The sequence below is a fragment of the Delphinus delphis genome, chromosome 6 (genome assembly GCF_949987515.2).
Source record: "Delphinus delphis chromosome 6, mDelDel1.2, whole genome shotgun sequence".
Classification (NCBI taxonomy): domain Eukaryota; kingdom Metazoa; phylum Chordata; class Mammalia; order Artiodactyla; family Delphinidae; genus Delphinus; species Delphinus delphis.
Window position 1 is genome coordinate 69372041 of NC_082688.1, and position 12395 is coordinate 69384435.

The 12395-nt window shown below is 40.4% G+C and overlaps 1 protein-coding gene across 1 annotated transcript in view; it reads right to left on the reverse strand.

Annotated features, from left to right (window-relative positions):
- MLLT3 (MLLT3 super elongation complex subunit) overlaps nucleotides 1–12190 on the reverse strand; it is a 263887-nt gene extending 251697 nt beyond the window's left edge. Inside the window, exons 1-2 of the mRNA XM_060014794.1 lie at nucleotides 11950–12190; nucleotides 10382–10562 (exon numbers count right to left, since the gene is read on the reverse strand). Of these exons, the coding sequence (XP_059870777.1) occupies nucleotides 10382–10562; nucleotides 11950–11961 (193 nt within the window). The 5' untranslated portion in view covers nucleotides 11962–12190. The remainder of the gene's footprint in view (nucleotides 1–10381; nucleotides 10563–11949) is intronic.
- Between the last annotated feature and the right edge of the window lie 205 nt (nucleotides 12191–12395).

Consider the following 12395-nt stretch of genomic DNA (forward strand, 5'->3'; position numbering starts at 1 on the left):
TTCCTGCTGCACTGCTAAATACTGCTCGTACCAGTTACTGGAATAAATCTGACTCCTATTTTTAAAGGTAAAAGGCTAGTTGTATTTCATGGATTAAGTAGTAAAAAAATGATCGACCTGTCCAAGTTGCTCAAATTTGTGTCCAGCTTTTAAACAAGCACTTGGAGTAGGTAAGAAAGAATAAGGGAGGAAAGATAGAAGAGGAGAAAAATTCATTTTTGCCTATAACTAATAAGCTAAAACCCATTCTAGAAAATGTGATTCTCAGCAGACACAATGTTTCCTGCTGAATTCAAGTGGTGGTTCTGTTTATACAAAGCCAGTTATTAGAGGTACAGAAGAAATAAGTTTCAGAAGACAGAGTAATAATTTATCACTTAGAAAAGGGGATGCTTAAATCAGGATTCTCAAACTCTTTCTGACTTGTGATATCCTCTTTGATGTTATACTTTTGCCCAAAAGGTCTACTGTCTATAGACTACATTGATGAAAGGTATGAGCACTATCCACAGTGATGCTATACGTCCCATCTCCTTGGATGTGTAACTCTAATGCAACACAGCAGGAACAATAGATATGTACACAAGGAGAGGTGAGCGCTGGACTGGCTGAAACATGTAATGCGTGCCTGGTGCTCCATATGATGAGGAAAGTAGCTGCCCACTGCTCTGTGCTACTTGTGGGCACAGGTAGGAAAAGTCATAAAACAACCATGATAAGACAATCTGGAGCTATGTCAACATTTTGCATAACCTATCCCACTAAAAGCAACCAAATCCCAATAGCCTGACTCTCTGTTTTTCATAACAGTCAGTACAAAACAGCTGCTTATATTATAGGAACAAGGAGAGAACTCAAACGAAAAAAAACATTTTGTAAAATAGAAGAATATTTCTTCAACACAAAGAAAGCTTTCATTATGCAGCAACTCGTATGAATGGAGTATTTCGGGTAAAAGGTATGGATGACATGAAGTCTACAATGAACCTTGTTTTTAAACACTCAAATTGTTATAAATGCTTACCAAAATAAATAGACACCTGGAATAATCTGACGTTAATCTTCCCCAACACCACCCTGAGAGGAAAGGGGAAGGAGAGCATAAAACCTATCTGTAAAAATTAAATGCATCATGCTGACTAAATTTACATCCAGAAACATTAAGAAGAAAGTAAATCTCTCTACTGTCTAGGCCACTGTTATTATATTAATATTTTAGGAAATTGTTAATGTATATTTTGCTTTTAAAAATCAATACATGCACATAACATTTGGCCTGGTATTGATGGGAAAATAACCAACTAATGATTTCTGCTGGAAAGGAACAACGAAAAAAATTCATGTTTGGCAAAATTAAATATATTAAAATTTATTTGGCTCTGAGAATATCAATCTTCTAACTTGGGTAGTAACTAATTAAATTCAACTGATCATCTTTATAATCACTTATGAACATTATTTTAAATAAATGGCCCTCAGAATTAAGTTCAAGACAAGTCATAATTTTCTTTCATAAAAAAATGATGGTGCCTTGATTTTATCCAAAAAGTTAATCGTTAACTACTACATACCAACTAAATCACACCCAGATGCTAGCCTTATCTTTTTAGAAATTCCATGATAAACGGAATTGAGGCCTTCTTCAGGCCTCAGTCATTACAAACGTAACACACTTAAGTTAAAAGGATTAGGTCATGCAACATTATTTCTTAACACAATGTTCTGCATCCTTCAAGGAACTGCAATCTTATGATGGAGGGGGTACAACATATCAGGGAATACCTACCATTCCATCACAATTTTTCCTAATGATTTAATCTCAAAGGAAAACCTTCAATTAATCCATAAAATGAATTTGATTTTGCCTGAAAGCAGCTAGAGAACCTCTTCCTTTTAAACAGTACCTACCATGGTTACCACCACTTAATTAAGTCCTAGATCATGTCTACAAAAGTGGTTATGGCTGAACATGTGTCTGCTAATATAAGTGAATAATTACTCAGTGTTTCAAAAGTAAACATTTACCACCATTTATTACTAGTTATCTTTGCACCAGCATACTTGTGACCATTGTGTCTACATGCAAGATCACTTCACATTTCTAGGCTTCCGATTAAAAGTAAAATGAGAGGGTAAACAAAGATGAAGAATCTCAAGTGTCCTTTCCAGCTGTGAAAGACACAAGCACACTGAAGGCAGGGACCTCCTCTTTCTGTTATTTACATCTCCCCCAGTCCTTTCACTGTATCCTACACATATGAAGCCTATTGGTTAAGCACATTACCATGCCCACAAATTATATTCTTCAACAAAACCCCAAAACCAGACAGGAAAACAAAATAAAACAGATCAATTTGACAAAATTAAAAACTTATGTATGACAAAAAGATACCATACATTAGGCTACAAGAAACAGAAACAAAAATGGGACAAGATGTTTTCCACACAAATAACAAAGGATTAACATCCCACAGATAAGAAAAAGACAAACATCCCAATCTTCTTTTTTTTTTAAGACAAAGGATATAAAAAGAAGTCAATACAGAGGAAATCTAAATGGTCAGTAAACATATAGAAAATGTTTAACCCCCTTAGGAAGCACAGAAATGCCAATAAAAACAAAAAGACACCGTATTTCAACTAATATCAAAAATAACAAATCTTAAAATATCCTACATTGGCAAAGATGTAGAGAAAATGATACTCATTCCCTGACAGAGTATGAACTGTCACAACTACTTTGTGGAGCAATCTGACAATGTCTAATGCAAATGGAAACACACACACAACTGGTATTCTAGGCCTATATCCAAAATCTTTTTCATTCGTACAAGGTACCAAGTACAAAGATATTCACTGCACAGAACAGAAAATGACCTATATAGTCCTTAACAGAAGAACAGAAAAGTAAGCATAGAACATACTCCTACAACAAAATACTAAGCAGAAAAAATTAAAGGGAATGAGTTGGCTCTCTAAAGATGAAATGGCAAAACGTTCAAAAACATATTGAAAAAAAAAAAAACATATTGAGTACGGGGGAAAAGCAAGATGCAAAATTATTTACTCAAGGAAATGTTCTGGAATTAAATAGTAATTGTTGCACAATCTTATGAATATATTGAAAAAACACTGAATTTTACACTTTAAAGGGGTGAATTTTATGGTATATGAGTTATATCTCAGTTGAAAAAAAAGATTCACCCGGTGTGATACTTTTCATGAAGATTTTAAGACACAATATACTACTACCTGTAGCAATATAAATGTGCAAATGTACATAAATAGATGGGGAAAAGGCTGAAGAGTTGGAAGAAAAGGTTGGGAAATATTTAAACACTCGAGCCACATCTATAATACTTGATTCCCTAAAAATCAACAAGGAATCAAACATGATAAAATGCAAACATCTGTTCATTCTTGGCAGTGGGGATCTGAATGTTTGCTCTATCATTCTTCCCTTTGTATTTTCCTATACGCCCCCCCCCCCTTTTTTCCAGAAATACGAAAAGGGCACAAAACAAGCATATTACAAACAGCAATAGTAAATATATAAACACATAAAGATATGTGGCATTACTAATCAAATAAATGCAAATAAAAATGAGGTATCATTTCATGCAGCAGATTGGCAAAGATAAAAAAAAAATCTTTTAATCCCCAGTATTGGCAACCACGTGGGGAAATGGGCAGTCTCCCAACTCCTAGGGAAGTATAAACTGGTACAATCTTTTTGAAGGGAAGTTTGGTAATGAATATCAAAATGTAAAATCTATATACATAAGGAAATTATTGGAAAAACCATTAAAATGAATATCTAGGATGTTCATCATAGCATTATTCATAACAAATTAAAACTAAGAACAATATAAATGTTCAAATAAATAAATCTATATTTAATGTGATACCATCAAATTCAGCTTTAAAAAGATATCCTACCACATAACATGAGGGTAGGAATGCTCATCTGTGTTTCATCCCCAACTCCTAGAAGTATTCTAGACACATAATAGGAGCTCCAAAAAACACTTGTTGAATGAATTAATGTTAATTTAAAGTTAATTTATATTTGTGTGTATACATAAATATAAAAAGATGCCTACCAAAATATTAATTATGGTTATCTATGAAGAATTTTCAGGTAACTCCTTCTTTATATTTCTATGGTTTGGTTTTTCTACAGTGAACACGTATGTATAAATTAGAAAATACAATTTTCATTTGCATGTAAAAAAATTAATGTTTGCATTCTTCATAAAAGCTGAATTGTACAACTGTGCAACGTAAGTTCTCAATTTCTATGATCTATAACATAACAAAAACTTGTCAAGTACCTGTAATACCATCAGTGGGAAATTATTTATGCAAAAACTCTTTTCAGACAAATCATATTCCCAAAAGTGAATACAGCACTACAAACAAAATAAGGAGAACCACAAAATACAAGAGAATAGATGATTAAAGCATTAAAATATACATTATGAGGAAAAGAAAGAAGTAAAGACACTCTGGCCACACACACACAAAATAAAATGTTTTAAAAGAATATTAATTTGTATCACTGAGACAAGAGAACCTCTCCTTCTACATGTTAGCTGCTTCACTGAGTAGTAAAAACATAAAAACAAAAAGAAAGTATAAAAACCAAGGGGAAAAAACCCACAGAATTCTATAGTATTTCCATTAGGACAGTGTGAAACATTGTTTTAGAGATCAAAAATATCCTAAAGTCTGGACAATAAAGATTAAAGTCCAGTAAATTCAGTAATATATCGAGTCCTTGCTTAATTACATAATTGCTATAATTGTGTTTAAAAATTCCCCCCCATTGCCAAATATCTAAACTTTCCAAGTTCTCTTTTGAAGACTTAAGTCACTAAGAGATAAAAAACAAAAAAAGCTCCACATCTTAGAACTGTAAAATCTGTGTTAAGTAGTGGGGATCATCTGTAATAGATGACCGGGAAAAGAGCTAAAGGGCTATGGTTGATCCATAGAAGACCATTAGAAGGAAATGTCAAAGAACAAAGGAACAAAAAATCTTTAAAGAAAAATTATGAAACCAATGGATCCCCCTGCCCTATCTACCTCCCAGAGGTACTTCTACAGAGGGTTACCTAAAATAATAGATGTAAAAGGCTTCTGCACCATAAAACGGACAGTAATGTTAACTGTAAAATATAGCCAGTAAAACCAAGTTTGGATTTTCCTTTTAGGAAAAAAAAAAATCACTAGATAATTGTTACACTGGAATTTAACCATGCAAATACCTTGGAAGATTTATCTTTTCTCTTTCAGGAAATGGGTTTGTTTTTTTTTTGCGGTACATGGGCCTCTCACTGTGTGGCCTCTCCCGTTGCGGAGCACAGGCTCCGGACACGCAGGCTCAGCGGCCATGGCTCACGGGCCCAGCCGCTCCACAGCATGTGGGATCTCCCCGGACCGGGGCACGAACCCGTGTCCCCTGCATCGGCAGGCGGACTCTCAACCACTGCGCCACCAAGGAAGCCCAAGTATTTTTATTAGCAACAATAATAATGGTTACAAAGAAAATTAGCTTCCACATAACAGGGCAGTTTATCTGTGCCAAGTTGTAAGTTGAATATTTTATATTAGAGGTTCTCCGTGAACAAGTCTGGGGACCCCAGGATGCCCAAAATCTTTTCCAGGAACTGGCAAAATTAAAGCTATTTTCATAACAACTCTAAGACACTATTTGCCATTTTTACTCTCATTCTCTCCTGAGTGTACAGTGGAGTTTTCCACAGGCTACATGATGTGTGATAACACAACAGACTGAATATAAAAGACATAAGCAGACCCAGTTGTCTTCTATTAAGCAAAATGTTAGAGATTTGCACACACACACAAAAATAAATGATGCCACTCTTCTCACTCTTCTTTATGTTTTAGAAAATAATTTTTCATTAAAATAGTATTTATGTGCTAACCTAATAGGTTGATGGTTGTTATCTTTAAACAAATTAATAAGTAATTTGTTCAAACTATTTCTGGTTAAGTTTGAATACAGTCAATATTAATAGATACAATTTGCATAGAAATTCCTAACCCTAATTATCACTGGGCAATGATATCTACCCAAGACAGTTCAAGGTCACTTTTAGAGAGCTACGTGGTAATCCCTCTCTGAAAGGCGTAGTGTATATTGGGACTTTACTCTTGTTTTTTCATCTTAAAAAGTAATAAGTGCTCATTGGAATGCTTTAAATGTAAAGAATTAACATTTATTTTAAAAAATCAAACACTACAAAAAAAAAAACTCCTCATCACCACCAATACCATAGCATCCACTAAAGAAAACTATTAGTAAAAGTTTGGTGCCCATTCATGCAGAATTTATTTATTTACACACATACACACACATACTTTTTATCTGTATAAACACATTTTTTAAATGGGATCACAGTGATTTAGCTACTTGCCTTATTTCACCTACCATCTCTTGAAGATCTTTCTTTATCTACAAATAGATTTACCCTCTTTTTTAGTAGATTACCATAATCTAACTGTACCCAGTTGAGGTCCCTTCTATGGCTTGCTTCCAAATGTTTGCTATCAAAATAGAGTCACAAAAAATATGCTGTAACTTTGTGGATTTGTGACCCCATATCTGTTGGAAAATACCTATAAGTAAAATTGCTGGGCTGATGTGTATAAACATTTAAAATCTTAATAGATTTTGCCAAATGCCCTCCAAAATGTCCGTGCCCAGTTTACATTCTCACTAACCGCACATGAGATTTTCTCCAGCAATTCAGCTTTTTAATTGGTGAATTATACTTTATGTTGCTTCAAAATGTCAAGTTGTAAAACTGTTCTCACTGGTCATCTTAATTCCATACAGAACTCTACATAAATCTCAGAAGACTCACTGAATGTGTCAGTAGTCACCCATCTTTGTTTTTTCCATAAACCTTTTAAATACCTCAGGAGAGAAAATACTTCAGGTGCACATCGTATTTTCAACTAGTAACCCCTCAAATTTTAGATACCCTGATAAAAAGTTATTCAAATTATTTCGGAAATCTATTTAACACAAATCAGAACTACACAGTAAAGCTGGGCTCAAACACTTAAATCAAAGGAAAGTTATAAGTGTAAATTTATCATGCTTTATCTGCCCACTCAAAGGACTAAGGCTACAAATAAAAAGCTATCAAATCATACCAGTAGCCAAATTAGCTTACAGAAAATAATAAGCAACAGATTTCATATAATAAATGTCAATGGAACAGACTGCAATAGTAAGGATGGCAATAATTGGAAAGAAAGTTCACTCAAATTCACATCATGCTGAAAATGAAAACATTAATATTTTAAATGAAATGTTTTGAATATGACTGCATTTCAGTCATATCAGACTATTATAAATCTTTGATACTAATAAATAAAATATAGTCTTTTTTTGCAAGTAGATAGTTTTAAAATGCATTATAGTTTGACCTGCCGATTCTGTAATGGCTAACGGCTATTCCAGTCTTCACTATTTCATCAAAATCTTCTTTTAGAACTTTGTGCTAGTAGTTTTAAATTGAAACTGTCTTTAGGACAGAATAAAACCTTATTAATTCAAGTCCAATTAGCTCAATTCTGAAATTGTATACATAATTCTCACTGGGCAACAAGTTGAACTTACTGTAATTTCCTCCTCTACAAGTTCTCATAATATTACTGTGAAATAAAGGAAATCAACCTGAAAATCAATTCGCTTTTCCAAACCAAAGATTTATGAAACTAAGAACTCATCCATTTTTGTGGCTTGAGCAGTTCATCCTCAAATCTAAGCCCACTTCTGTTTATCAACTACCGTATATATTGAAAGTGATTTAAATTGTCATTATTAATAGCCATTTACAGTTTACAGTATGTGCATTTCTTGTAACTCAGATTTTTCACAAAACCATTTTTGCAGTTTCTCCCATTTGCAATCCTCCTGTTTATAGTCCATAATATCAAAAATATAACACCTTAAAAAAGTATGGAAGTAGACTTAGAAATGCCTGGCATTCTTATTCTGTATTTATTCTTATCATTTCGAAAGACCTTATAAGCCAAAAAATAAGTCCCAGGATTAGGTGGAATGTTTGGTGTTACCTTAATTTACAACTAACTATTCCCAATGAACAGAGAAACCTTCTCTCGCAATCTGAATCATGTGTAATTACAGTATGACAAGGTCTCTCCTGGGCTATGTAAGCTGGCATTTTTCCCAGGACTTGTCACATCATGGGAAGCACACATACAAATAAAAATCCAAAAATAAACATTTTGAAACAATGGCTTATAGGCTACATAAAGAAACTCCACAGTTGAGAATAAAAATTGAAGAGCCCAACCAACAAGCAGACATCTCTCACTAGAGGCGTCTGAGAAGACATCAGTGTTATCAAGCCACTTACCACACCTAGCAACAAAACTCCCAGGTGTGGATTGTACAGACAGCACTCTCAGGTACCCTCAGGCTGGACAGAAAATCATTAAGTATGGGAAATAAAAGGAAACGTCACCACACACACCCACTGAAGCAGAGAAACAGTGGTGAAATATGGAGAGGTTGATCATCTTTAATTTCATAATGCCAATTTGTTGATTGTTAAGGTGCCTAAACAAAGTTATCTTAAAAGCTACATCTTCGGCCAGCTGGCTTAGTTTTTCCTAACATAATAAATATTGCTGTTGTTGTTGTTAAGGGTATTTCACCTTGAAATGTACAACAGCAAGTAGTTGTAACAGTGTGTACAAAGGATCTTAGAAGGTGGTTTCTTTTGTTTAAACTCCTCTGCTGTGGCTCTATGGACACATGGAAAAGGGAAAACGAGATTCCAAAAAGCATCAGACCCAACCCTCACATAATGACAGAAACTTGACAATACTCATCTTCATTACAGTTCGGAGGAAAATTTAAGTATAATATCTCTGGCTATATTCTGATATAAAATGCTAACAAAATCTAAATGTTATTTCCGATAGACCATGCATATACCCCTACCCCTCTATTAGATGGTGGATTCATTTATTAACCATCCAGCAAAGCACATCAAATTCAACGGTTTGAGTTTTCAAGAGCAGCTATAAAACAAACCCCTATAGGCAAAACATACAATCCTAAGTCCCATTACAAGAGCTCTGGAAACAAAAATAAGCATTAACATAAACCTCTGCCACCTCTAAGGCACAGAGCATTTCTCCTTTCTTTATTCAAGCCCCTGAATGTTCAATAATTTCCACGTAGCTCTAAGCAGATGGATTTATTATGATGTTAAGCTAAGAAACTGCAGGAGTTCTAGATGCCAATAAAGATTACGGATCAAATGGAAGATAACTACTAACCATTGTGTCGACTTAGATAAATAAACCTGCTCACAAACAAAGCACCTTATTGTATTTGTACTGTTACCTCCACTAATCCAACTAAAACAACCAGACAGTAGCTTTCCAGAGGCTGAAGGGAACAGAAATGGAGATTTCTCAAACCCTCTTTAAATTTCTTGTAAAATAACACTCTGTTCCTCTTTTTTCAAAACTGTCCTTTATGGAAAATGTTTGGGACCGCAGAGGCTGAGCAGAATTATGCAAACCAGACACCAAGGCTAAAAACCAAGGTGAGGAAGGAATGAAGCAGAAGGCAAGACAACACCGTTGCTCTGAAACTTAGCTTCGACCTTTGCAGGGACTCTTCCCTGCAGATCACATGGGGCAGACACTTCTGAACGCTGCTCAAAATCGAATGAGCAACCAAGTGCCATCGGGGAGCCAGGGACCAGTAAGTGCCCCCCCCAAACCGAACATAAAATCCTGACAGTGGGAGGTCGGGGTGGCTAACCCACAAAAAGAAAAGTCTATGACAACTGGTACCTAAAGCCTCATACACAGGGAAGAAGGCAGAGAAGACCCTAAAGACAGGCGACTTCTCAAGAGGGAACAATAAGTACATCCCATGCATCCTCTGCTTACAACACAGGTAAATCTCAATTTCTCCAGGTTTAAAAAAAAAAGGCGCAAGCTGTTTATTCCCTCCAGCCCCGCTCCCCACGCCTCCAAACCCAACAACTAATTGCACCTTCCCCGCAGAACCCGCGGCTAACCCCAGAGGACCGGTGAGGGCTGGCTTGGGATGAATAAACACTCGACACCTGACAGTCCTTTCTCTGCGGTGACTTTCACGGAGCCGAAGTGGCGCGCGCGCGGGCGGGAGCGGGGACCTGGCCAGCGCGGCGCCGCGCACCCCGGTCCCGAGCTACGCCAGCGAGCGCGACGCGGGGGGCGGGGAGAGGGGCAGGGGGACCGCCCGGGCCAAGCGATTGTTTCCTCCTCCAGCAAAGACATTTTTTATCAAGCTCCTTTTGTATTCCAGCCCTACCTCTTTTTGGCCTAGGAAAGCTTTCGTGCAAGTGGAAGACGACTTTCTCCACAAAGTGCTGTATGTTACTGTGCTCCGGCCCGCGCACGAACACCATCCAGTCGTGGGTGAAGCCTTCCACGGTTGGTTTTTTCCTCACCTGGGCGCGGTGCCCCAGCTCCAGCTTCACCTGCACGGCACACTGCGGGCAGGGGGGAGGAGAGACAGCCGTGAACAACAGGAAGGCGACCGTTCGACACTGAACATTGCGCCTGACATTTTTTTTCCTCCTTCTTGAAACGCACATAAAAGGAAACGGCGGTGCCCTCTGCATCCACGTTTCACGCGCGTGGGCGCGCACACCCCACACCCCCAAATACACGCCCCCGGGCCCGCATCCACACCCGCCGGGATTGTAACGGAATGTTACCCCCGATCGGGAAGAGGGGTCTGGTTGTTGGGGGGTAAAGAGGGGCGAGCACGCTCATCCACTACAAGCACGACAACGAATGCATCGGAAACAAATTAGAGACAATTAGGAGGCGATGCCCGGGCGGTTGCCCGGCGTGGGAGGGGAGGTAACTGGGACTCCCGAGGGGGGTTCTGGCGAGCCCCCACCCCGAAAGTGCCGCGGCGACAGGCACACGCCGAGGAAGTCTTTGTGTACGTGTGTGTGTGCGTGCGTGTGGAGCGCTGTGCCAGGCGGAATGGAAACTACAGGCAGCCTCCGCCGATGGGCACAAACTCCCGTGCTCTTACCACGGGGTTCGTGCACAACAAAAGTGAGACGTCGTCACACACACACACGCACGCACACACACACGCCCGCAGGAAAACACGCCGAGGCGTCCATAACTTAAGGCACCCCGCACCCCCCCCCCAGCGAAAAGCCCCACGCGATCGGCGAGGCCAGCCTAAGAGAGCCCCCGCAACACACTTCCAAGAGCCAAAGTGGCCCCAAAGTACCTCCCACCTCCCCCAAAAAATGAAATTCGGAAAGGCAGGGCGGCGGACGGACAGCCGCCGAGCCCCGACTGCGCACAGCCCGGCGCGGGGGCAAAGTTGCGTGCGGCCCCGCCGCTGTCAGCCCGCACACTCCAGCTCACACTCGCGCGCCGCGGAGAACGCACCATCGTAGCGGCCGGCGAGGCTGCTCGCCGCGTCCCCGGACTGTGCCCGCGGCTCCCGGCGGCGGCGGCAGCTGAAATATGGCTGAGTTATTATTCGCCTCCTTCCACCGTGTGTGAGTGTGTGTGTGAGTGCGCGCGTGTGAGCGAGAGTGCGCTTCTTGCGATTGCAAAGAGAGGCGAGGAGGGAGGCGCGGGGGGTGGAGGGGCGAGTGTGTGTTAGTGTGTGAGTGTGTATGTGTGTGTGTGTGTGTGTGTGTGTGTGCGCGCGCCGGGGGGGGGAGGGAGGGAGGGGAGCGGAGGCTGAGGGAGAGGCAGCAGCTCCCTGCAAGCCGTACCAACCTTTCTCTAATTGGAACCGCGGAGCGCTGGCGCTGTCTGGGCTGCGGCGGCGGCGGCGCAGGGCGAGGGAGGAAAGGCGGGGGGTGGGGGTCTTTTATTATTATTTTTGTATGTACTTACCGAGCTAGCCATGCCTGGGGGCCCGGAGGTTTGCTGGGGTGTTGTGTGGTACCCCCCCTCCCCCGCCCCCCTCAGCTGTAATTCATGAAGAGGCTGCTATGAATGAGAGCGCGCCCAGGAGCGGAGGGTAGATGGCGGACATTCTCTGCCTTTTTCCCCCCGCGTTCGCTTGCTCGCTCGCTCGCTCGCTTATTAAACTCAGCCCCAAAAGCAAAAGCAGCAGCAGCAGCAGCAGCTCCAGGGCCAGAGGATGAGATTCCGGAGCATGCGCCGTGGCGCCTGACACCGGGGCTCCGAGCCTCACGGGGCGGAGGGAGGGCGCGCGGGCGGGGCGGAGCGGGCGGGGAGGCAGAGCGAGCGAGCCAGGGGGAGCTCGAAAGAGCCAATCACCGGCCACCCACCCGAAACCCCGGCAGCCCGCACCGCCACACTGGAACGCCTCGCTT